General features: G+C 40.5%; 1 protein-coding gene across 2 annotated transcripts in view; it reads left to right on the top strand.

Moving 5' to 3' along the window:
- The window catches only part of TBC1D4 (TBC1 domain family member 4), a 99,335-nt gene continuing 71,788 nt past the window's right edge, over positions 1-27,547 (top strand). For both annotated transcript variants that reach the window (XM_063149443.1, XM_063149442.1), the window contains exon 1: positions 1-520. In XM_063149443.1, the coding sequence (XP_063005513.1) occupies positions 38-520 (483 nt within the window). In that variant the 5' untranslated portion in view covers positions 1-37. The remainder of the gene's footprint in view (positions 521-27,547) is intronic.

Genomic DNA, 27,547 nt, shown 5'->3' with positions numbered 1-27,547 from the left:
GGCAGCGGAGCCCCGCGTCCTGCGCCCGACACCCGCCATGGAGAAGCGAGGGGAGGGCGAGCCGCTCTCCCACCCCCTGGAGCCCGAGCCCGAGCCGCAGCCGGCGCCGCCGGGGGAGAAGCGCTTCAGGTTGTGGTACGTGGGCTCGTCGTGCCTGGATAGGCGGACCACGCTGCCTATGCTGCCGTGGCTGGTGGCCGAGATCCGCCGCCGCGGCCAGCGACAGGAGGCTTGCGGCGCCCCGGGCAGCGGGGTGCCGGCCCGCGAGGTGCTGCTGCTGCTGGGCTCGCCCACGCTGCGCTGCGTGCCCGCCGGCCCCGGCCCCGCCGCCGCCGGCCCCGGCCGCCCCGCCAGCCCCGCGCCCGCCGTCTTCATCTTCGAGCACAAGGCGCAGCACATCGCCCGCTTCATCCACAACAGCCACGACCTCACCTACTTCGCCTACCTGATCAAGGCGCAGCCCGACAACCCTGACTCCCCCATGGCCTGCCACGTCTTCCGGGCCACCGACCCCAACCAGGCGAGTGGGGGTAGCGGGCGGGGGCGCTCCCCGGGATCTCCCCGCTTGGCTCCTGTCCTCTCCTCGCCGGACGGGACCCCAGGCGCTCCGCAGCCGTGGAGGGGCCGGTGTGCCCGGGCGGGGCAGGGTGCTGCCTGCGGGGCGCTGCGGGACCGCAGCCTCCGCACGCCCACCCGGGGCGCGGGGCAGCCCGCCCGGGGCCGGCCGTGCCCGCCGGGCTCGTCCCGGTGTGCCCCTCCAGCTCAGGCGGCTGCAGCGCCCTTGGCTTCCGCGGAAAGGGAGGGTGGTGGGGACACAGAGCCCTGCCTGGCCATGGGGTGCATTGCCAGCCCCTGGCAGGCCGGGGTATCAGTCTCTGCGGAACGCAGTGCCCGGCGACATGGGGCCCCTTTCTTCCCGGGCCATCTTCCACCGGGAGGCCTCGCATCCTGCAGCAGCTCAGTGCCAAGGGCACGGTTTGCTCCACGATCAGGATTTGTGTTAGAGCGTCCCAGCGGTGCTGTCAGTGCCGGGCGGGAATGGAATAGTAGAGGATGGTGCTTTTCCTCAGACCCCCGTGGCACAGAAGCGATCGTTCGTGACCAGCGGGTCCTGTCGTGCTCACGGGTCATGCTAAGGACACCTGGCCGTACTCAGGCATATGCAGTAGTGCTACAAACAAGGCTAGGTTTGGGTGGGGACATTTTTGATAAAGTGCCAACTGGAAAAAAAGACCTAACAGTAAGATTGTGTTTTCCTGACTATCTAGCCGGCTTTGGCTAGCACATCAAATGTGCAGCAGACTTCTTTCTGATTTAGCATATGTGAGCAATACTGGGTGGACAAGTCGGTTGGATAATCAATTTAGCAAGATGACAATAAGAAAATGGCCTTTTGATAACAGTCCTTTGGTTGGGTAAGTCAGAATACCTTCTCCTCAGCTTTCACAAACTGGAGGAAGAACTCTTGCAGTTGGAAGTTAGCTGACTTACTGCATGTACTGAACAGCTCCTAGGGTTTCTTTGTTTGTTTGGGTTTTCTTAAATGGGGAGGGTGGGGAATATTAAGAAAACTACTGAAAATTTCTCAGTATATTAACCCTTTTATTTGAGGCAGCACACTTCCAGAGAGAGCATGGAGGCATTTAGATTGCATTCATAGCTGTGGCTTAAGGAAAGGCTTAGGACAGGCAGTATCCCAATGGAGGTAACTGTGCTTAACTTGTTGGCAACTGCTGTGGGTTCTACTCTGCCAGGAGAGCACGCAGCAAGAGCGTGGAGGGGATAATTTTCTGGCCGGGGAGGAGCCCAAATGTCCTTTTAGGAGTTTGGCAGTATGGACTGAGGCAAACTAAGGTTCATGCTGTTGGCAGAAGATGCTGAATCAAATTTATTTCTGGGGTAGGTCTGTACTGGTACCATGAGTTTGTAAAACAATTTTACTTTAAGATAGTGAATCCCTAGTACTTCAGTGAATGTGCAATGTACTACATAAATTTACATTTTGAAGGCTGTTTCTGACTACAGCTCTATCCATATGGCTTTCTTTCTTTCCTCATGAGGAAAGTGCCCTAATGTGCATTGAATTAAATCAAACTGATACTGTAGGTAAAGTCTTCCTATTGAAAGAAGTTGTTAGTGTGAACGTGTCTTGTTCAATTTTTAGTTATACTTGTTCAGATTTTTTTAAACTTTGTTATCATTAATAAAGAATATATCCCTCCCAGGAGCATTACTCAGCACATGATTTTGAATTACAGTGAGGGTAGTAAATGCAGAGCTAGCGAAGTGATTCACAAGTGCCTGATTAACAGTCAGGTTTTATTAAGGTACCAAAAGGAAAAGGTGGATTCTTATGCCCACCTTCCTGCCCCCCACCCTGAGTTTTGTTATCAGTTTGCCCAGGCTTGGTTGGCTAAGCCTGTGCAGGTATCTAGCTGTTGGTCTGTGCTAAAGCTTAATCCTGAGTGGGTGAAGTCAAGCAGCACGTTGCTAGCTCTAAAAGTCTTCTTTCTAAGCTCTTAGTTGTTTGTTATAGAATTGATGCTGTCCTTGCATGCTTTCAAGATCTTTATGCATTTCTGTTTCATAGTGGTTATATGAACCTTGTGTTGTGTATTAACTTAGAAAGTATTTTTCAGACAATCTCATTTTCCATCTTTGGCTGTAGTGACTTTCAGCCAGCCTAAGTTGGCACTGCTACTGAGAAAAGTGATCCTGTCCTCTTCAAGCCTCAACCCCTTGTTTCTTCCTCTCAGCTTTGTCCTCGTGGCAGCACAACTGTTTGTGCAGCCATACAGCAAACAGTATCTGGGAATTGACTGGTGTTAAGCTTGCTTTTCCCTTACCTTCTCTGGAGTATTTCCAAACTGCTTCCCTCATTTGCAACCCTAATGACTGTTTACATCAAGGCGGGTGGGTTGGAGGCACCCGGTATCAGTGAGTGGCTAAGAAGGGGAAGGGTCAGATAGCCTTTCCAGAAGTTCTAGAGAAGGTAATTTCCAGAGGAATTGTGGATACTCCATCCCTGGAATTGTTCAAGGTTGGTTAGGGCTTTGAGCAACCTGGTCTAGTGGAAGGTGTTCCCTGGAAGTGGGGGTGGAATTAGGTGGTCTGTAAGATCCCTTCCAAGCCAAACCATTCTATGATTCTGTGGAAGTTATGCTGACTGCAGGTTTGCCAGGACAGTGCCATGGTATTGTCCACTTTGGCAGTATTAAGTTCAGCAGCATGCTAAGTAGCTCTGGAATGAAGGAAAGGTACAGGAGATGTCTTGGGGTCTCTGAGTTAGAAGACAGCTGGCCATAAGTGGATGTTAGTTATAAAAGTGAGACGTTAATGATTGGCTTTTGAGGAACTAGTGCTACCATGATAATTCAAAAAACAATGTACTGAGAGTGAAAGTTTTGGCTTCAAGCCTGTAGCTTTGTCCACCAGCTGTACTGCACAAGGTTTAGGCTGCACATGCAATCCCTATGATCACAAAAAGGGCTGGTATTCATAGAAAAAAGCACTGCCTCTTGCCACTCTCTGCAAATTTCTTTACCAGATGGCCAGTGAAAAGCCAATGTAATATGTGCTCTGATGACACCAGGTGGGAAGATAACATCTTTTAATATTATTTGCTGTGACTGGAGAAAAATGAGAGTGAGCTAGCAGAATGAAACACCTTCATATTTTATTTGAAAGCCTGAAAATTCTAGGCAGAGCTGAAAAGTAGGAGCCAGGGGGATGACCCTTGTTCTGGAGTAGTGCTTTGGCAGATTGTCAAACCCAGAGCTTGTTGGCATTACAGTGGATGCTGAGATAGATTTTCTGTGGGTGTGTGTCTCTTTCCTTTGCTGTTTAATTACAAGGGGAGGCATCTGAAGCCATCTGACTGATGGAGATGGAAACAGAAATGTTTGCCCTTTTTTTTCTCTCTCGGAGCTTACGACAGTGTTTGCTGCTTCTTGTAACTGTCCACAGCAGTAGCCAGCAGAAGTGGATAAGGGTAGTTGTCCATTTAGTGTTGCCTGGTACTTTCTGAGTAGCAGCCAGAGATTTGTTATTTTGTGTTGCTGTCATATGAGAATTATCAAGTATGCACAGACTGTATGTAGACATCAAATGACGGCATTGTCTCATTTTATATTTGACAGATTTTTTTACAATCCTGGGAACAGATGATTTTTTTAACCCAAAAGTTAGAATTTATAAATATGGCAGGCATACTCTTCTTGCAGCCACTGAGAAAAGGCTGTTTAATTAGTATTTTTAAGCTCAACTTTAACACATTTTTATCATTAAATACTGATTGTGTTCTATAAACCAGATTTTAATTGTGTGGAACAATCAATGCAGTTCAACAATTGCCTTGAGTTCCCTGTTCTCTGGGGGAGAGGTTTGTGGTATGATCTCTTTCTGCAGGTTTTGTTTTTTTTTTTTTTTGTTATTATCATGCTGATCTAGATTGTGTTTCCTGCTTGAAACATGAATAAGCCTGTATGAGAGGATTTTTTTTTTAACCTGAACTGCATCCTAAATCAAATTATACTTTACTTGATTCTTATTAGTGAAAATAGTTGTTTCTTCCAGTTAAGAACTCATTTCATGCGTTTTGGTTTTCTCTTCTTAAACTTAAAAGCATGATGAAAATGTACTATTATAAGGTTTCAAAAGTAATCCAAGCTGGCTGTGGAAAAAAAATGTTCAGGTGGCCAGACCTCAGTTGAATTTAGTTCTTATGGGTATAATCTATAGCTGTTTTAAGGGTCTAGGCTTTCTCAAGGTGAAGCAGAAGTAATGGAGCCTTTTGGTGACAGTGTAAAGCTGTGATAAAAACTGGAGAGATGGAAACTTAGAGACAAGAGCCAGAGACAGCCCACTTGTCTGTTCCAAGAATGTGTTTCTTTTCTGTTGAATAATGTGTTTCAGTAAAGCAAGGATGTAAGACAATTGTTCTGGAAAAGCAAGACATCAGTACAAAGTCTAGTCAAAGGAGGCTTTTATGGTGTATGAATATCATGTTACATAAAGTTTCTTACTGAAGAATGTAAGTAAGAAATGTTTGAAGAACTAAGTTTGTCAAGTTTAGATGCATATTTCTGTTGTCCTTTGATTATTATGTGATATAGGAGCATGAGCTTAATGGCAATGAAGTCAAGGTGTAGGAAGTACATACATACAGCATTGTTGAAATTCATATTAAGGTATTGCACTGGTTGAGTTGTCTGATAAAGATGTGTTTTGAGTAGGTATAACAGACCTGACAAAATAGATACGCTCTAGGTTTTGAAGGATTCTGTAGCAAATGAGAGAGCTCATGTTTGGTTGATAGCACAATTTGGTTGCAGAGGAAGGATTTTCCATGAGAAAGATATGTTGTCTCAGTTTTTACCAAGAAAACAAGTCTTGGAGGGGCCAAAAAAATGAACGTTTTCTAAGTTCGTGTGGGTCAGAATTTCATTCATGGGTTGAGAAACTGAAAAGCAATGACTCAGAACAAAGCATGGATGTTAAGGGCTTGCAATGAATGCAGAATTGTTTGGTGAGCAGCCTTATTATCTCTAGCATGCATGGGCTATACAGCCTCAGATGAAAAGTCTTGCACTCCCTTTTTTGAAACTGAAAGCTGAGAGCTTAAGATTTCATTTTTGATTTTCTTAATAGATTTGGCATTTTTTTTTCTGAAAATGAGAGTACTTTTAATTTGAGGATTGTAAAATTATCTTTAAATTTTGGTTTTGAACATCCTGCCCATAATATTTTTTTTCCTATGTCTCAAACAGAATAAATAATAAAATTATTGAGTGTTTCTAAATGGTGATGTGTAGCCTTTTTATTCCTGGCCAATGTTTAGGAGACGAAAGATAATGGTTTTAAGTACCCTTGTCTGTCCTGTTAGTAGAAAGAATTAATTCCTTTTTCCTTTTGCAGTTCATGAAAACCACCCGTTATTTGTGGAGTAGAAGCAATGTCTTGTAGTTGAAGCAATATATTTTCAAAAAGGCCAAATAAAATACATGAAATTATGTATTTCACTGAGAGTGGCTGTAGATAAACAGTGACCAGATGATAGGGCTGTCTTTAAGAAAGGAGATTGTGTGTATCTAAGAATATCAAATCAAGGCTTCTCTTCTGATTTTTTGTTTCTAGGTTGTTTTTTTGGGGTTTTTTGTCCTGTCTGTCAATGTAGAGGCAGTTTCTTTTGAAAACAATTAAATAAAAATCTGACTTTAAAAAGATTTAGCTAGCATGTGTGTGTCGTCGCAATAAGGAGAGTCGGATTTTTAGGGGTGATGGAAATCTCTGACCAAGATGCTTGAAGGTGGTTGTTTATAAAAGTGAATTATAGAGGAGATTTAATTTCTGAACAGCCGTTATGAAATAGTGGTGTTCCTGATGCCTATCAATCTCTGCTCTTTGCTAAGGTTTGGTACAGCATTTGATGTGCACAGCTCACTGTTCCTTGGATCTCTTCCATGGATCTTCCCCACTTGGAGCTCCCTGAACATCTTGAGTTTCTCTGAGGTAAAGTGGTGAATAAATACCGCAGTGAATTGGGACCAGTTCAGAGATTGCTGTCTGCTCTGTAGGTCATGCAGATTTTCAGCAGCATTGGCATGGTCCCCTTGTGGTACCAGCTGTCCTCTGCCACCTGGTTTTGTTTCCTTTGTGGTTTCAGATACCATTTCAAGAGCAGGGACCAGGAGGAGTTTATTTCCAATGTGCCTTTTGTCATGTATGCAAACCGTGCCATCTTCCACTTGTATTATGTGCTGTTCTGAGGCACCTTTAGAGACCACAAGGAGATAAAAAGACCTACAAGACCTTCAAGGGTGAAAATCTACTTGCAGAGGTCATTAACTAATGTGGTGTTTCCAGGGCTGCTGAAAACCAAATTTAAGGCAGCAAAGTGAAGTGATTAAGTTCAAAAATAGGCTCTGTGCTTTCCTGTTCTCTATCACCTGTAATACAGTGTCTGCCACCTTTCATTCTGACAAATACATACATCAAGACCACATGCAGTTACATGGGTTCCAAAATAGAGCATCACCAATGCAAGACAGCATATGATCATTTGACAAACAACTGTATTGTCCCTGGAGAGGTCAAAGTATAAAAAGACAATACTGAATGTCACAGGGCAGGATAAAAATATTGGAGTGGTTACACCAGGGATGCAGGAACTATGTGACTTCCTATTTTGGGATTTGTTTTGAGTACCAGAGAACACGCATAAGTTTTGGATGTGCCTGTTTTCATCCATGAACATGTTGAGGTTTTTTACTCCTTTTCAAGTGTATTAATCAGGTGACATCTTGTAGATCAGTGAGATAAGCAAATCAATATTCTTGATGGTCCTGTAGGTCTGAAATTACTCTGTTATTTCAGTCTTCCCCTTGGCATTGGTCAAAGGTAAATGTGTTTGTGCTGGATGGGTTTAGTTATGATAGTGTATTTAAGACTTCAGAGAGAAGAGCATAAAAACCCACACAAGCAACAAAACCACACACATTTGACTGAAGGGGCTCATTGCAGCCAATTAATTAGAGTCTTGAGTTTTATATTTTATAAAAGTTAATTATGTATCTTGAAAAATCCAGTTAATTTTTATTCTGAATGCAGTCACTCTCTACCAGTGCAAAGCCTATGGTTGTCTCAAGCCTCCCTCCCTTCCTTGCCTCTGCCTCTCTGTAGCAGCCACCCTGCTTGAAATGAGCAGCAACTGTGCCTTGCTGTTTGAGGCAAAGCCTGCTTAAAGCCATCCCTCTTAGGAGAAATGGGCTGCTTAGCCCCCCGCCCCCTCTCCCTGCTGCAGGGAATTAGGACTCAGAGTGAGAAGTTAATTACTTGGTCCTCTTCTGGAGAGGGTGATGCTGCCAGGATTTCCACTGCTCCCTTAGCAGACTCTTTCTGGAGGAAGAAAAAGGAAAAGCTTGGCACCAGCAAGACTATTAGGTATCATTTTACCTTCCCAAGATCAAGCTTTGTGTCTTGGCTTCAGCTGCAGTGCCTAAACGTGGTTTTTATGTCCTTTTGTGTGGTTTTAGTTGAGTGAACTGAACAAAAACTTTCAACATGTACCTCAAAGGCTGTCACAGCATGAATAGATAAGGTTGAAGGCATATAGTAAATACATGTATGACATGTCTTAAATTTTCTGTTCAGAGCCTCAAAAAGATGTCATGAGCTTACAATTATGTAGTTATGTTACAAATCCTTTCAGTTTGGATTGTTTTAAGAGTGGCAAAATACTTCAGTTGAACCACTGCAAAAAAGAAACACTTTTTTTTCATTGTTAAATTTTTATTGGACTCCTAATGCTATTCAGAAACACTGCTTGATGCTTTGGAGGAATTGTATCTATTCAGCCACATTTTCTGACTTTATAAGCTACTTGTAGTAGTACGTTTTCTTTTTTTCTGTGCAGATCTGGTTGCTTTCTCATGGAATCCATGAGAACTTTCCAACTTTCCTTTTATAAATAATTTTATGTATTTGAAATTAGATAGGCTTTATAAAATAATATTTTCTAGAAATTTGGGGGGGTAACGTGGTGAGAATTTTCTTCTGTATCTCTGGAACTGCTGAAGATAGGTAGGATTACACAGTATTGGACATGTGGCACTTTTGTGAAGGATTAAATAAATTCAAAATGCAAACATGAAAGAGTGTTGTTCAAAGCCACTGTGAAAGACTTGTAGAAGCTGTTGGATAAGATAAAACCAATACCATAGAAGTGTGGCTTTTTTCCAGCTCTACCATCCCTAGCTCTGTGGTTTTCCCTCTCCCATTGCAACTGACTTTAAAGGTATATTTCAGTCATGAAGTTCATTTTTGTATGTTGATAAACCTTAAAGAGCTTGCTCTGTTAAAGTGACTGGGGTTATGTTTTGTTTCATTACTCTTCTTGGCAGGAATATGTAGATCTGCACAGCACTGTTTAGAGATCCTTGATGCATTGAAAAACATGTTGAGGGAAGTCAGAATATTATCCTCCAGGGCACAGCAGTGACTGCCTTCCAGACTGTTCATGATTTTGTTTTTCCTAGCAAGATAAATAAATATTTATTTTTCTAGAATGCTGATGTTAAATAGCTGATGTTGTGTGACACAGATATGGATTTCCTGTTATGTTAATTCAGAAAAAGGGCAAAAAGCTGCAATGTCCCAGGAACTTTGGGAATAGTCAGTGGTCTGTGGGTTTTTAAGTATTTCTGAAATAGAGTAAATACTCAGTAACAGAGCAGTGAAAGACCAGGACGTGCAGTGCTAACTTGTTGAAGCATATTTTTATGTGCCTGTTCATGGTTTGTTTCTGGCTTTGGCTTGATTATTCCTAACAACTCCATCTCAAGTTACGGTAAGATTTCTAAATAAAAATAGAGTAGGCTAATGTATATTTAACAGTGCTGTATTTGCCAGGGAGAAACCAGTTGCTTGCTTGCTGCTTGGCTGAAGGGCAGAAATGAAGCATCACACCAACTCCAGCTAAAGCCCGTGCTGAAAGCTGATGTTTGACCTTCAGGTGCCATACAAATGCAAAGGTCTGCAATTGCTGCCTGCCCAGCTCTGTCACTGCGTGCAAAATTACAGCTTTGGTAGTCTGAGGTGAAAAAACTCATTCCTGCTTGTGTGCAAATTAGAACAGGAAGAGATTGTGTGTATGACCTGCTGCTGTACTTGGCAATGAAAACAAATACCAGACTGCCCTCAGGGTCATGGTACTTCTGTGGCAATTAAACAGTTAGGTCAAAAATTGCCAAACAATTTACTGTAAGTATGCTCTACAAAAATGAAAAACCAAAACATAATTTAAGATCCTGAAATGTTGCTCTGATGTGCAAATCCCATAATGACTGATAAGAGAGCTTTCTGTGAAAAATACTGCTCTTTCTGTAAAATTTGGTTTAAGTTTTTGTACAAGACTTTTTATTTTTTTTTTTAACGGAGAACAATTTATAACATGTATCCCTTTTGTAGACAACACTTCAACACTTCTGGCCTGACTTTGTGGTCATACTCACTGAGGGCCACAATTTTCTGTGCAGCATGGCTGCAAACTTTAGCAGTATGAAAAATAACTTGCAAAGAGGATACACTTTTTTTTGTAAACCAACTACATTATAAATAGACACAAGATGTTGGCTTTTCTTCCGCAGCAATTTTTTGGGTGAACCTTGCCAAAAGAAAATCAAGTGAGCCTTTCAGTAGGAGTAACACGCCATACTTATCTTTAAATTATTCATGGAGAAACACACCCAGATTATCCATGGCATATGTGTGCATATATTCAGATTTACCCTTGAGAAAATTTGCTGACCTAAACATGGGAGCCGAGTAGGAGCAAGGCAACATGATTAAAGCCAGCTGAGAAGGAGTGGGTTTACATCCTGGCACTGTGCCTTGGATTCCCTCTCTGCTTAATGCTAGGGAGAACTAAAAATAATATCTGCAGTTTAGTGGGGTAGTGTGAAGTTTACAAAATGAATAGGTTTCTTCCATAGTGACCTTCTGTCTGCTGAAATCACCACAAAAGGTGATATTAAGAAAAATAAATTAAAAAATACATACAGAGAGCTATCAATCTGTATAAATGGTGTGGAGTTTTTTAGGGAATTTTGTTTTGCTTTGTTCAATGTGTATGTTGTCTGTAAAATATACGGCATTACAGTTGGGAGTGTAGAGGAACATAGAGGCCAGCCCAGACTGCTAGGTTTGCTCGATTTTTGTGTTTCTTTACGTAACCAAGTGTTTTGTTTCTGTGTGATTGCTCACTGTTCTGCATTTCATCTGTTTTACTTAAAATTGTAGCCTTGCTGGTTGTAGTTGTATGGAAGTTTGTAAAGGGAACTTCATGTTTAGTGAAAATTAGAGGTTAAACCCCATTTTTAACAATACCATCAGTAGTAAGCTGACCAGGAGCTTAGCTTTGGTGCCATTTTATTTCTTATCTGAGTTTAAATTTTTGAGATTTGATAAGATATTTGATATGCTTCTGCTCTGAGTTCTCACATGACCACCATAAAAAGATTAGATTTTGAGAAGATAATTAATTCTTGTATTCCTCCAGCACAACAGACTGGGTGCTTTAGGATGTTACTTCGAGAAATGTCAACCTCAGCAAGGCAGGGATTTATATGTACATGCTGCTGTTCATTACCCATCGAGTAACAAATCTGCAAGACTCACATTATTATCTGGATTATCACAAGCTTTCCTATTATGCTAAACTTGAAGTATCAAAATGAAATGTTGCAGTCCTTTTTCACTGTTTGCCAATCCTGCCTCTAATAGTGGAGATTCTTTTAGCTGTTTGGTCCTGCTGTTATGTTTTGCAATCCTAGTGTCAGACTTTCTAGACCTAGTTTACCATCACCTGAAAAACTGGCAGAGTTCCACTAGCTTTGACACTCATTTTGCGGACTTTAAAATTCTTACCACAGCCCTGTGGAGAGCTCAGAATATTCTGTGGAGTGCCACAGGTTGTTGCTGTCCTTGTGGAAGCACAGCACCCAGCCCTGTCCTGGGCTAGTCTGTTAGAAATAAAGAGTAGGGTTAACAGTGTCCTTTTACACAGGTCAGTTAATTCACTCCCGCACACTGCTGCCACGTGGGCTCCCCAGCCATGGCACAGGGTGTACGTGAATTGTGATGGATCACTGCTCCTGGAAGGGCTGTGGTTATGCACCCACAAGAGCCCTGCATGAAACTATGCAGGGTCTGCTTCATGCTTTCATCCCCGTTTAATTGCTTTGGGTTGGTTTCAGGGGACTGTTCAGTGAACAACTTAAGACTGTCTAGAGGGCCCTGCTCTGAAATAGGATCCAAGGCACACAAATCATTGTCTGGATTGCAGGGTTTTCCTGCAGGATCACTAGCTGCTAGAAGATCATGCTACTTCACTACTCTGTTACTGCTTTAAGTGTCATTCTACTAACAAATATAGCAGTCTCTTACTATTACTGTGTCATAAAAGTAATACTCTGGATGTTTTTTTTGTTTCTGCCTGTACTGTTCCTATTAAAATGTCAAAATATCTTTCAGCTCAATTGAATAAACAGGTGAGTAAGAATGTGATAGGTTTCTAATTCAGTTTCAGCATGGGTTGCTATTGTCATTTGGAACATTGCAGAGATCTAAGAAAACAGCAACTCTACGTGCCAGTAGAAGTTTGCATAGCTTTGTGGTATGCACCCAAAGTGTTCTTCCAGGGAAGCACGCTTCCTGAAGGGGTGTTTTCTCTAGTTGACACCTGTGAGTGGTCACAGTGTAGGTAGGATTGGGAACCCCACATGAAGGTAATGGGGAATCTGGTACAGAAATCAGAGCTGCCCACAAAACAGTGAAGAACACGGATCCCTTCGTGATTGCCAACAGATGCATTACTTTTCAAATTTTTGGGCTTTTCCAGTCTTCTTACTCTATGTATGTAGAAGGTTATTGCTTATTATTTTCTTATGTCATATCTCTTGCTCCTCTGATTCTCTCATCTCCTTGAAATTGTCCCAGTCCAGGATTATAATCTTTGGGTCTTGAAGGAGTTGTTGGTACTGCATGCAGTACTCTGAATCATGAAGAGTCATGATTCTGACCATAGGGGAAAACAGATAATAATCCCTTTAACCCTGCTGCTTCCCACAAGCTGCTTGCCTCAAGTTAAAACTTGAAAGTAAAAAAAGCAGTCATTCATTCTTTTGCTTGCTGCCAGAAGCTGCGCATTTCAGATACAGCTATCAGGAGTATAAAAGTTTTAACTTTATTCCTATTCATATTTCTTCTTTCAAGTTCCACATTTTAGAAGTATCACCAAGAGTAGCTTTTTTTTTTTTTTTTAATTGATATTAACAGGTTTTTTTAAGTGTAAGTTCTGGTAGCAGCTGTTTATTGAATAGAAAACTTGAACAAAAATGTGAAAGTAATAATGCATGGTGTTAATTTCAATTTTAATAGAGCTGTTCTAATGTTTTTACTTGCTCAAAGTTCCTTTGCATTTGAAGCTCAGTTTCACCTTCATACCCTTTTATTAAAACACATGACCTGGCACAAATTTATTTTTAAGTTGTACTGCCAGTGGCTGGTGGGAGGTGAAAGCTGGTCTCCTCAGTGACCGACACAAATGTATTCTGTTTCAGAAGGAAGGTATGAGTAACAAAAAAAACCTCAAACAGATAAAAAACCTCAGCCTGTACTGCAGAGAGAAGGGATGGTGTGCTGTATGGTAGAAATCTGTAATATTAGCAAAATAACTCCTGGGGCCTAATATGAGCAGCTGAGTCATTTATAGCTGGTAGAGAGACAAATTGCTGCTGAAGGATGTTTGTTATTGCATGGCTGCTGCTACAGCTGGTGGATTGCCTGCTTAAGAGCAAAGTAAACTTGAACCTGGTAAAAACTGCTGTGAAAAGTACACTCCAGATAAGCATGCTTTAATCTCTGGAACATTTAATTGGTTCAACAGCATTTTCTAGTGCCTCAGGTTTTCAAATGTGCAAACATATTTATTACATTGACATAATTATCAATTTCTAATTTATTCTTCTCTGTCAACCCACTGATAATAGTAGGGGAGAACACATTCTCTTGTACTATTAATGTAGATAGGGTTCATATATCAAATTATGGAGTTAATATCTGTCCTTGAAAGTCTCCTGACTATTACTTCTTTGCTTCTTAATGCAGTACCAGGCTGCTACTGTAGGTCCTGTGCGGATGGTCAGGTCTATCTAGTGAGGTTTGAATGTGTTTAATATGAGCCTCAGAGTGTGCAGCTATGTAAAATTAATCCTCTCAAAAATTTATATTCAGTTTATCTCTGAACATCATGTCCATTGGTAGATTGTTTTGACAGATTACTTAATTAATTGTAAAGTAAAGAGGGCTTCTACCTTCCTTAATATTTCCTTTGCCTCCCAGCTGCTTTTTTACAAGCAAAACTGAGCATCAAGAATAATTGCAAGCCCCTGCCCTAGTGCACTGTGGCAAAGGGTGAGTAGGTATAGTTTTTAACAATCCTTTAGCTCTCTCACTGATCTTAAAGAAGCTGGCAAATTGGTGGGATTTCAAACAACACATTACAAAATTTCAGAGTGCCATTTTGGAGAGGGCAGCAGTATAGGTTAAAGATAAGGGCAAAAGTAGGGCAATTCCCCTGCTCCATGGGGAAATAGTAATGCTTCCATGGCAGCCTGCTGGAGGAATGATTAGTGGCCAGTCATAGGAGAGGGAAGCTTTTAGTGTCCTGTATGATAATCAGGCTCCTGAATAATTAACCAGTGACTCTGACAAATACACTCCTCCCGTTTTTCTCGAATCTTGTTATTTCTAACACTAAGCACAGTTAGTTGCAGGTTTGCTTACAGAGCTGTAGCACTGCAGCTACAAGTTTACAATATGAGTAACTATCTGAATACCTTCCTGGGCCTCATACCCTGTTAGCCATTTTTCTGCATAGTTTGAATAACATAAAGGCAAAACCCCTAAACAGCAGTAATTTTTTCAGGTATATTACATCTAGCCACTCACAGATTTAGGTCCCACAGAGAACCATGCCCCCTATCTTCTGACCAGGTAGCTTAGAGTGCTCTGATACCTCTTTGTTACCCAGTAGCTTCTTCCTGATAACCTGGATGGTCTCAACCTGTAGTGCCAGCATTAATGACAGAATACATCAGTGCATACCTCTTGCTTCAGCCTCCAGAGTATAAACTAGCAGATGGTGTTGGCTAAGAGAAGAGGGGACATTAACTACCTCAAAATTACTCATTAAAAGATGCTGTTGCATGAAAATGCTTTTGAATAGCTCAAGCATGGAAATTCCATTCATAAAAGCATTATTTCTTTGTGCCCCAGGAATAGGTTGGAAATAATTTTTTAATTATTAGACTAGATGTAGTTTTTTTAGAGATGAGTAAATTAAATAAAAAAAGGTACTGATGGAGGTGGGTTGACTTTATGTGCAGAATGCTTATTAGGACTATAAACAAGATCAGTTATTTTCAAGAATAGATTGAGTCACTGGCAATTTTTAATAGTCCAGATTAACAAAAATGCCTATTTCATGTCTTTGATGAGATTTAATGCTTGTGTATTTCTCCAGCTTTTCAGTGAAGGATGATTGTGTCGCAGTAAAATTTCCCTCAGCTTCTACTATAATTACATTTTCTCAAGCATAAGTGGCTTTCACTTTGCTGTTTCAGAGTCTAAGTATCTAATGTTTATGTGTTGCATCTTTCGCTGTGTATCCCAAGAATTCCCACACATAGTGGTATAAAGCAAAAACATCCATGCCTGCAAAAAATGATCCATGATAACACTTGGACCTTGTGAAGTAATTTGGATGTCCGCAAGCAGAAGTGAAGTTTTTGCAGCTTGTTCTGCAGTTTCACATAAAGGAATCTGAAACTGTGGTGCTGATGGCTGCTTTGAAGAACACCAGTCCTGTTTCTGCAAACATTGAGCTCCTGTCTGTGGGACTGATCGTCTTTAGATGTCCGGCTCTCTCTATTGCATTGATAAATTCCTTTCCTTTAAGCCCTTCCTTCTAGATCCCCTGCTGAGAACATGGGATCCTATCTATAATTTCTAGTAAAGGGCCTTACTACTTCAGGTTGTTTCCCAGCTGGTAAACACCCTTTGTCTGTGGCCTTGCAGTCCTTGCAGTCCTGCCGCCGCCTGAGCTGCAGTTCCTGGTTGAACACAATTGCCCAGTGTTACAGCTGGGCTGGCACAAAAAAGCCAATTATCACACAGAACTACATTATTCTGCTGATTTTACATGCTTAAATACTTACAAGTGGTGATTATTTCCAAGCTGATTTCTAAAGGCACAGGCCTTTCAGGTGTTCTTGGACAACTCTGGCTGACTTCAGGGACTTGGCTTGTCTGTGAATATTCTTGAAATTGGCTGCAAGCCCAATATTTGACTGGGTAGGTTAATCTGAATAGCACTATGGTTAGGTCTTGTTTCCAGATGAAAGCTTTTTGTAAATTTTGTTTTTTAGCAAGGTATGGTAAAAATTCTTTCATTTATTCGCTAGCTGGTTTGCAATGTGCTTTAATAGAAAAGTGCATAAGATGTCACCTATCCTGTTCCAGCAGCAGCTTCAAATAATTGCAAGACATTCTAAGAATAAGCTGTTACTTGTTTTCCCACAAACGTAGGAACTAAAGAACCTGCTATTGGAGCTTTTCTTCCATACACCTCTTGTAGCTGATTACAGTTTTATGTAACCTTCTGATAACTTTGGAATATTTTGGAAAAAGCACTTTTTTTAGAAATGTGGCACAGACATTAAGAGTGAGTCCAAACTGAAGAATTCGCACAAGGCATTTCCAGGTGCCTTGAAAGAGTTGCTTGTGGTGATTCTGTTTTTTTAATAGAATCCAAAACTCAAGTAAAAGTGTATTTCTTCCTTAGCAGTTGCTGAACTATGTTGTGTTTTCTGTTGTATTTTGAGCACTGGAGCATTGTAGTTTCCCTCCAGATGGACTGACAGACCAGCAAGAGGAACTAGAGAGGAACCCTAGCCTTTGGGGGTAGGGGTAGCTCTAAAAATAGAGATTTCTTTTTAAGGTCATGTTCAAGAAGGATGGAAGATGTTGATGCAGTTATCTCATCCTTTGCCCATGGTCTCATATTCTTACTTCTGAACAAACACCAGGAGACAGAGCATCTTCCTGGCACAGCAGCTTTAGGGTTATGGAGAGGTGAGCCTCAGCAGCCCTGTTGATCCTCTCTTGTACCTTAAGAGCAGACAGTAAAGTCAGGACACATGGACTGTGTATTGTGCGCAGTCTGGAGAGCTGGTGAAACCCCTGTGTGAGCAGTCCAGTGCTGAGCCTGCTTCTGCTAGAAGAGAGCCCTAAGGAGATGGTTTTCAGGTCAGAGTAAACTAGGAGGGAACTGCACATCTTAACCACAGCACCTAGAGCCAGGTGTGTGATAGATGTTCCCCTGATGCTATGAAAAAGGTAGATGAAAATCCAGCTATTTCTGTGAATTCAGAGATGTTAAGAAATATTAGAGTTTTATTAATTCCCTGTGCGGTTCAGTCACAGTAATTTCATTTTCAAGAGAAAGGCCTTCCAGTAGCATTAGAACATTAGAAGTAATTTCACAGCTTAAATGAATTCAGTCACGCCTCTGTAGTAAAGAGTGCATTACCCTTTTTATTGCCATCTGTGACAAATGCTTTCAGCTGCATTTGAATTTGAGACACAATGGTTAGACTGGGCTGTGCACAGTTGAAGGTGACTGATCTCATTTTTGAGAAGGTATTTCCTGATAAATGCATCTGTTTATCAAATAGAGTTTCAGAAGGGAAGTGATTACTCATTTACTGAATTTGAAGGACCAGCTTTTATAGCCTAAATTTTAGGAACTGCTCTGAATATACAGCAAATACTTTTTAGAATGTTAGCATGTATTAAGGGCAGGTGTGACTGTCTCTGAGAGGAAAAGTCTGTCACTCTTAAAAATTCGCCATTTATCTTCAATGTAAATGTGAAATTCATTGATACCTCTGAGACATATATTGAGTATTTAGAAAAAAATTTTGGGCATTTCTTCAGATTTCCTTAGGTTTTCATTGATTAACACCTAGGTTACCTGTAAAGATAGGCTTGTCTGTCCATACACACTTCCATTTCTCTTTGAAGTTTCCAGGTCTGTCTGTTGGCAGCTTGGTCTCTTAGTTTTGTTTATAGAGAAACTGCAGCAGTTTTTGATCACTTGTAGGTATTTCTGAATTTGAAACAGTCAGCTTGGACAGACTGCATTTGAGACAGAAGCGTATTTGGTGCCCTGTATCCATTCAGTATTACAAACTGCTTTAATAGGTTTAAAATAAATAGATCTTATTTTTAAGTATGAGCTGACATGTGAAGATCCAAATTCTTTGCCAGCTGTGGGCAGACACAAATGGGCCTAAGAGGGACAGAGGTCTCTTAAAATACATAACACTTTAAAGGGTCTGCATATGCAGGGTGGACCGTATGCTTTATTTAACAATTATACTTCACTGAAGCATCAAATTTTACTTGGTTTTGGTTGTCAGCTGTTTTTATCAAATGGAGTTTATTATGTACCTTTACAGGTCCAGCTAAATTGCCTTTCAAAAGAATTTTAAGAATCAGCCTAACTAGATGCGAACATAAAAAATTCAGAGAGAAGCTGAAGTACAACTCTCTTGCAGAGAGAAGGTCATGGAGTCTGACTTCTTTTTGACATAATGCTGCAAAGAGTGAGTGCTATATAAAAAAACTCAAACACCACAACAGAATACAGACTTGATGGAGGATAGTCCTTCAGTTTCCATAACTTTTCACAAAGGTTGGAACTGGTGATGTGGAGCACTGTAAGCACTGTATCCTCACCTTTTGAGTAAGACAGTGACTTGGAACAAAAATTGTCATGAGTCTTATTTTACATTAATATACATGTATATGCACACACCCCAACTATGGTATTTAAAGAGAGGAGAAATTCCATTCATTAAGATTGTTTCACAGTTTTTTTCTCAAGAGTGTCAATGAGCCATTGAGGTTCAGAAAGCTCTGAAACAAACACTGTGATAGGAGCAGTTGAGTGTTCAGTGGTTATTTACTGGCATATTGTTTCAATTAGGATTGCAACAGGAAGGAAATTTCCATAAGAGATTGCCTCACGTACCCATCAGAATACCAGTCTATTTTGGTTGTTCAGTGCAAGCTTTATATAGCTCTAACACGAGTTCAGCAAAATTGCTCTGTTTTGCACAATTAAGCTGCACAAATTGCACTGTTCTAGTTTTCAGATCAAAGGTAGGTGACAGATTTGTCTTTACAAGGTGAAATCTACTGGGATTGTTTCTTGATGTCAGAAAATAAACTAGGTCCTTAGTTGGTAGTATGAGAGAGACCAGGAATGGTTTTCAGCTTATGATTCTGCTTTTCTCTGATTCTGCTTTGCTCTGTCCATGACATAAGGTGTAGGTTCACACTGCCTCCTGCATGCTGGTTTTCATTAGAGAGTCCCCAGAGCAGGAGCAGAGCTGTGCTGTACCCCAGAAGACACCTCAGTCTGAGGAGCAAGCCTGCCTTGCTCAGTGGGCATCATGGAATGCCTCTGCCATGCCAGAGTTGATGACATGTGTTACAGAAGTGGGTCAGAATCTGCCTCTGGAAACCAGGCAAACTAAAAAAATCCTTTTCCTCAGAAACTGGATCTGCTTTCTTACAAGAATTTTTTTTCTGCTGCTTTCTGCTTTTTTGAAAGCAGATGTTTGGCTGCTGACTGCTCGCTGATCCCCAGTGTGGAAAGATCCAGGCTACATCCTAGATCTGTGGATTAGCTGGAGTTGAGGCTGGTCCCCAAAGCACTGCTCCTGTCCTCTGAGCAGTGAATCAGAACATGATAGTTGCTGCTATCCAGGCCATCGCTGAGATGATGCTATTTATTAAAACAATATTTTAAAAGTTACATGTAGTCTCACTTTACAGTGCCTCAAGGTCAACCATGTAGAACCTTCTAGTTTAGGGTTCCTCATCTACATACAGTCCTTTAAGCCTTTATTGGAAACACCAGAATAGTTCTGAGGAACCCAACCTTCAGGCACCATGACAAGTATTGTGTTATGCAAGAGCTATTTTTAATGTATTAAAGATTAACATTGATGCATAAAGTTAATCAGGAATAAACATCCTGTGTTGATAAGGTAAAAATCATTCTCCATTTGTTGATACCCCTATTTTTAAGGGATCCCAAATTAGATCCAAATCTTGGGGTTTTTTATAGCCAGACATTGGTCCATGGAGTAGTCAGTCAGGAATATAACTTTTTGTAAGAAATGTGTTGTTTACAGTGACTGACGCTTTTTCCTTTGAATTTTCATCTTCATTATTAAATAGAAAAGGTAAATCTGTTCCTTCACTTTTCCACTGTTACACACGTAAATAGAGGTTGAAAAGAACCTAAAATCTAAGGAAGGACTGACTAATAATTTTTTTTTTTACATCTAGCATGTGTACAGGCTGAGAAACAAAGTCATTATTAATTTTGGAATATTGGTTTGCATTTTGTGATTCCCAGTCTAAATTGGACACAAACAATACCATAAAAGCACATAAAACAATAAGGAAATGATGAGCATTAGGACTTCCAGTGATGCATTCTGAAGGGTTTTCTTTAATCACAACTTGAAAGCAAAGTCATAACATTTCCAAGTACTTTTCAAGTGTTTTGCAAGTGTTAATTTTCAGGTATTTCACATGGTTTGTAACCAAACCAAAAAACTCCCATGTAATTGGGGAAAACATGAGGCAAGACTGCCTGATTCTGCTGCTGAACCTTTTTTTGGCTGCTTCTCTCATCAGTCAGAAACCATGGTTGTACTTATTTCTGGAGTTTGCTTAAGCTCTCAGCAATTATGCTTTATGATTAGCTACTACAAGCTCTCTTGTAGTCCAAATAAGCTTTTCTCAGAAGTGGAATAGGGGATCATAACTTGCACTCAAGAGGTTTCTTGGAAGAGAAATGCTCTTTGGTAAACATTAGAGAGGCTTTAGCATTGGCCCAGAATGGTAGGACTTGCATTCTTTCACATGCAGCCTCCCTTAAATGCCAGAAAGTTTTTATTGCTTCTGCAACTTTTTTCATTCACACAATCTGTCTACTTCCAGGGCCACCTTTTCCTCACCCATTTAGATATAAAATAACACAGCAAGAGCTAGTTTGCAGAAGCAAATGAGAGTAGTGGGTAACTTGGAAGCCTTGACCTTGGGGATATTTTCCTTGTCCTGCCCTTGCAGGAGAAGAGCAAACCACAGCAAGCATGTGTTACCTTGCTTCCTACTCCTGCCTGCATTCAAACCTTCTCCTGTTCCAAGCCAAATGCTGCTTCTCCTTTGGAGGGCTGTGAAATATTGGTAAGGATGTCAGGACAAAAATGCCTTCAGAAAGGCACTACGTGCCCTGGAGGAGGAGGAGGTTGCAAATGTGGCATCATTGGGCTTCCTTCCCTTCAGGCTCTCTTCCAGGGCAAAGGCAGTCTGTAAAGCTGTCCTGGTTCAGTTTATAATATTTCTAGCAGTTAGCAGGCTGCTAGCCAGGGTGTTTCAGTTTGTGTATAGTTCAAGCTGTCACATTTTAATTGAAGGGGAAGGATGTCAGTTATTTGAAGCTTCCTCTAAAGATTTCACAAATTTAAATCTGCTATAACAGTCATGTTAATTGCACCAATGAAACATTTGCATCTCAGCAAAAGCTTTTGCTAGTTCTCTTGGATATATTTCTTGAACTGTTTGTCTCAGCTGCTTAAATTTAATTTCACTTGTTCAAGGGCTGTCAGAAAGGGTACCAGACTGGCTGAAAATATCATATCAGCCAGATACATTGGGAGGCAGCTTAAATTTTTAAACCCCAAATCCTGTAAAATACAGATAAACAGGGAAGATGTTTCTGCTACAGTCATTCAAATGAAGTTATTTATACTTCATCTGCTTCTATATTTAATTGTGTTGCAATTTAAGAAATATAGGAGTAAAATTATGCTGTTTTTAAGCAATAACATTGTGCTGTTCTTTCCTGAAAAATATTAGTATATTAGATAAAATATGTCATAAGGGACAGGAAGGATTAATTTTGACAGTAAACTTTGAAGTGATGTGGTTGGAAAAAAATTTAGCAGATGTGGATATTTGCTGAAGAATCTGGATTTGCAGATTATTAAATGTGGTATGAATTACAAATTAAGTCTACTTGAAGGCTTCTCCACCTTCTATGCCTGCAACTGTGTTCTTAGACTCCATATTCTGAGAAGTTTTTCTCCTCTAAAATTAGAAAGTGCTGAAGAGTAACTCTCAGTTTTGTTAGCTAATTGTGCCCTACTGTTCAGTAGGACAACTGGGTAACAATCTACGAAAGCATGCATTTTGCTTTTCATAATTTGCTGTATTTTAGGCTGTTATTTCATATGTTCTTGTATTTTTGTAGGATGTGTGTTATGCCCCAGTCTGCTGACTTAGGGGAATTTGATTTTATGCTAGGTGATGTCTAGGAGTAACAACAAAATTCACAGGCTGTTCAGTAACAAATTTTACTGGCAAACTTTGAAACGGTAAGGTAGAATAAGGTGCTTGGCAAATTTTAAAATGTATTTGTTTTGGTTGGAAGTGCAACAACAGTGTAACACTGAAGTGTAAAAACAGTTTAACACTTAAGAAAAGGTATAAGGGAAAGGAAGGAAAGGGTAGCAGTATCCAGGGTGACCACCCTTGGATCCAGCAGAGACACCTCATTGTTGCAATTTCAGGGGCTGTTGATTGAAGTCATAGTCCAAGTCTTGATCCATTGAGGGTGGAGAAAGCCTATGAAAGACAAAGCCCAGTGGGTTAGTATATGCTCAGCTTAGCTGAGAACACCCAGGAAATGTTGCCGTTAAATAAAGTATATGTCCCGTACTTTTTTTAAATTTTAATTTAGTTTTTTTTTTTAACTGCTAAATGGTTAAGCATTTGCAAGCAATATGCAAGCATATTGTTCTGGATGGGACATCATCTTACAACAGGTCTGTAGTCTTATCTTCTTTTGTTGTAGCTAGAGCTGTGCTTTATTTCACTGCAAGTTGAAAAGCTCGTATCAGACAGGTTTTGACAGGCAGATACAAAAAAGAAAAAAAATCAATGTAATTTAAATTAAATAAGGGCTTCAACTCACATTGCTGAGTATTTGAAAAGGCTGATTAGCATTTGCTTTAGATAATGGAAACTTTGGCTAGGCTTTTTCCTTGGGAGCCAGTGACTGACAAAATCAACACCTTAATCAGCTGCTATGTTCCTCATGCACAGTCAAAGCCCTTGCATGTTTTGTCATTAACCAGGAATGTTTACGTGTTCCTGACTGAAATGTTAGTTCAGAGCAGGTGTCCCATGGACCTGTTCTGCCTCCCAGAAAAGTTAGCTGCATTCATCTTGTAGGCTCTGCCCTCAGTTATCATGATGAAACTCCAGACAAAATTTGCAGCTGTAGGAGAAAGTAGTGCAGTTGAAGGCAAAAGTTACACTTTATTTGTCAGCAAAAAAAAAAAAAAAAAAATACAGCTCCCCCTCTAAAACAACAGAACAATAGTGCTTGTTTTTTTTTAATATTAAGCTGAGTTACCAGAACACCAATGGAGCTAAAAAAGATTGGATTATAAGAGGAGGTTTTCATTGGAGTACCAGAAAGTAAACACTCTGCTATTTTTTTGAAGCTACAAAAAAGCACATGGAGCTCCCGTTCTCCCATGCAAAATCTTTAGTCAGTTTTAGTATTCCTTGTTTTCCTCTACTTGCCTTTCTTTTTCTACTTATGCTGCTATGAGAGTTCCCTGGTGTTGCCTTCAGAGTAAAATATTTAGGGTGGTGATAACGGGATTGGCTCTTCAGAACAGGTTACCATGTGGGTTGTACTTAATGTGTCATCTGAAATAGTCCCTTTGGAGACAAATTCTAAAATAGTTTAGCCTTCAATAGGAAACTCTGATTAGAATAGCTACATTGTTGGGACATTGATTATTTTGAGGTGGACTTTGTACTGGATAAAAGCTTGAATGGAGATGAGAAATAAACAAAAGAAGATATAGCCTATTTATAGAAATCATAGCCTATTTATCTTTATAGATTTACAAGTTGCTTAAATGCAGAGATCTCTGGTGTATAGAGTGTTTCTGTGTCTGGTAGAGCTGAGACATCAGTGCTGAAACTAGTACTTCACAGATCTATGAAAATGAGGGAGATAAAGGAAGGAAAGCTTGCTTTGGGCAATGGGTCCAAACATTTGGGGGGCTCAGGTGGAGTCTAATAATGATGTTCTTTCAGCTGTGGGAGAAGAAAGCTGAAGCTGGGGAAAAAATTTCCCTGTATTACACAGACAGAGGCTTTAGTGCACGATGTTATGCATCAAGTTGTTACCTTCTATCCAAAAAGCCTTCACCTGCTACCTTCACATTATAGCTGGGATTTCATATTGAGAGGTAGTGAGAGATAACAGGGAAAATCCTGTGACTGTGCACATATTTCACAAAACTACCATTTTGAAATGACATCTCCATCAGTCATACAAGGTGCATCTGTTTGCCAAAACACCACTTTGGTGTTCAGATAGGAGAAGGTATTAGATGTGTTAAGAGCCCATTCCCATTAGATTCAGTGTGTTATGATGGGATTCATTCTTGGGGAAGAGTGCTAAAACAGTAAATGTTAAACTTACTGGTACCAAGAAGCATATGAAGGCATCACTAGTTGTAACACCCTTGGAGGATAATGACATCAGTGAACAGCTTGTGCTGTGCTGGATGTTTAAAGTGTTTTAAGTACAGTTTTGAGTGGCAGATTTAATCTAATTAGCATGGAGCTGATAGCATTAGCAGTTGCAATCTCTCTTGCACAGCTGAACACTTACGAGTCAGCGCTGCATTGCAGAGGGAGTTGTGCAAGTATAAATAAAGACAGGATCTTGTCCTTGAAGAGCTTCCTAATTCAATTTTTGTATATCCTGATAAAGGTATCTGCTCTGTGAAGTGGCTCTTGACTCCAGCACCAAACAGATGGCAAGTTCAAGCACAGGACTGACCAGCTAGCTCCCTCCAGAGGGCACTGGCTCTGTCCACACTGGCCAGCATCTGCTTGGAGTTTTATATGAGTCTCTTCTGGTCACAGGACCTCCAAGGATAGGCAGGCACTTTGCATGGTTCAGGGAACTAAAAACATGAAGTTGGAGTTGGCAGTCACAGGAGTGAAACAATGGCATGGAGTTGAAGTGATTGTATCATGTCCTGGGAGTTGGCTGAATCGTGGAGTCACTGAATATCCTGAGTTGGAAGCTATGGGAACAAATCACATGGACTCCATTTTCTTCATGGGGGGAAAAACCCATTCTTTATTCACATAACTCGTTTTTATACAATTTTACAGACCTCGTGTGTGACTGCAATTGGTTAGTTGCTTTCTTGCCAATTACTTTATTGGTTAGTAACAAGTTGTTACCCTGTATTGATTGATCACTAAAACCCCCAGTGTGTACATGCAGGAAAAGTTGTTTGTGAGAGATAGTTCTCATTTTTCTGTCTAATGGTGTAAAAAACCAGTTTATACAGGTGGCTAATTGTTTTTTTCACCCAGGAATAGATCGTTATGTTAACAAACTGCTCACACCAGGATTGCTTTCACATGGGGACTTGCAAAGTGCTAGTTTGAAAAAGCCAGCCACTGATTTCAGTGCAACAGGAAGGGACCTACAAGAATCATCAGTTCCATTTCCAGCCCTGAACACAATCACACCATGTGCCTGAGAGCATTTTTCCAACGCTTCTTGAACTCTGTCAGGCTTGGTTCTGTGACCATGTCCCTGGGGAGCCTGTTCTGGTACCCAACCACCCACAGAGTGAAGAAACTTTTCTTTACGTGAAGAGTAGTAGGGGGTACTGAGGGTGGAAAACATAAATTTTGGAGGTATAAGGGGAGAGAGGGTCAGATCTGATGCAGTTTTACTGTTTTTCTGTATTGCCCTGCAAGCAAGTGCTGCTGGGCTTCATTCTTAATGTCTGAGCAAGCCAAAGGGGCCAGATGGTGAAAGCCAAAAGGGTACTTGGGAGTGAGTTTGTATGCATAGTGTGGGTGAGCAGGGATGAGATTGGGTCTGAAATTGAAAGCAAGTGGCAGGCTGAAAGGCATCAGAGGGCCTTAAGAGCACCAGTGAAAATATTTGGCCAGCATCTTATCCACAGTGAGCAAGAGGAAGCTGCTGAATGACTTGATAAACTGCTGAGGATCTGATTTTTTTAAAGGAAAGCAGGTGTGAGGAGACCTTTTTTGACTGACTGCTGCATTTCTCAAGAGGAGCTTACAGGCAGCTGTAGCCACTCAGTGTGATAGTATGAGAAGCAAATGACCGAACTAATCCCAGAAAAGCTTCTGGGTGTATAGGGAGAGTTAGTTGTTTGGAAGCTGGTTGCATCTAAAAGGAACAGTGTCTTCTTACTTTTGTAAATGAAGTGGTCTTAAACTGATGAAGAGGCAGTTTCTCTAGGAAGAGGGAGCTCCTGCAGAGAACAACCGGGTTGGACCATCTTCATTCTGATTGATGTGGCAGTTTTGGCATCCATTTTTACAGCTCATTTCCTTTCCATTTATGCATGAAATAGGTCATTAAAAATTGTTATTTTTATTGGGGCAAGATAGAATGTTTGTGCATCACTGTTAAGCAGAATGCATCTTTAAGTAAATGAATTAGTTATTCCTTAAGAAAATTTATCTATACATTTATAAGATTGTAAGTTCTTTCCAGTATTTTGCAGGAATATGAAAAAAGTGCTGTCAATTCATTGGGTTATAATTTGTGTCAAAAAAGGAGTTTTCCAATGCTTCTCTTAATGAATGATGGAATGCTTATATGGCAGTTGGATTTTTCTGCCCTTGTATTTAATTAATGAGAAGAACCTAGACTCCAAATTGCAGAACCAGAAGTATTTCCCCAATGTTTCCACAATAAAGTTGTCAAATTGCAGGCAGATTAAAAGTGTCATGATTAAAAAAAAAAAACCCATAGTAATCTTTTCTGCCAGGATTTGTGGAATTTCTCATTGCAGTTTAATATCACTAATGAAATCACTTCTATGCCAGACTAAAAAGAAGTGTCAAACTATAGAGACCCAGCCTATGCTAATCATAATCCCATGATTATGGGATTTGGTTGCTGACAGTGCTGATGTTCTCCTGCTCTGTTATGGTTGCTGTGTGAGTATGGAGTAAAGCTTTTTTTTTCCCTTTAATACTAGTATCTGACTTAAAAACATAGCAGTAAACATAGCCATGTGCTCTGGTTTTGCTGGGCACTTTTGTCCTGGGATTTCTGGTGTATGTTTCTCATAGCTTGCAAGAAGGAATGTGTGCATCACTGATTTGGAAATTACTGCAAATGCAAAATACTAATTTAAGATCTTCAGGTCTTTAGAACTAAACTGTTCTCTAGTAGTTGTAGAAGCTAAGTGGTATTTAAAATGCTTGTAAGGAATTTTCTGCTGTGCTGTCTTGTTACTAGGATTTCTGTGGCTTATTAAGCAGGTAGGTAAGTAAGGCTCAAATGTTCTGCAGGAATAACAAGGTCAGCTATTGAAGCCAAGATGTAGCTAAAGAATCTGGTATGCAAGCAATGATGTAAACTGCACTTAGTTATGAGCTACAGACATAGATTAAGAAAATGGATTAGTAATGGGAATGGGGGGGAAGAATCAGGCGAAACTTGCATTATTTTTTACAACATATATGGGGACTTCTTGTCTCCTTTGATTTGTTACAGTTAGAAATTACACGTCTGGTTCTTGCTGTTTATTCTTCCACTTGATTGCACTCAACAGCAAAGGTGGTTCAGGCTGCTCTGCTGATTAAGAATGCACATAACATTTGCACAAACATGAACTTCCTGGACACATGCTTCTGCTACCCATAATCCAGTACGGCACAACTGCAGCCACCAGCTTCCTAAGGAGTGTGTATTTTAACCTAAGCTCATTGTTTCATTGACCCAGCTGTATGTTGAACTCTTTTC

This window comes from Melospiza melodia, chromosome 2, assembly GCF_035770615.1.
Source record: "Melospiza melodia melodia isolate bMelMel2 chromosome 2, bMelMel2.pri, whole genome shotgun sequence".
Classification (NCBI taxonomy): Eukaryota; Metazoa; Chordata; class Aves; order Passeriformes; family Passerellidae; genus Melospiza; species Melospiza melodia.
The sequence above is the reverse complement of the archived record's forward strand: the minus strand, read 5'-3'. Positions and strand labels throughout refer to the sequence as shown.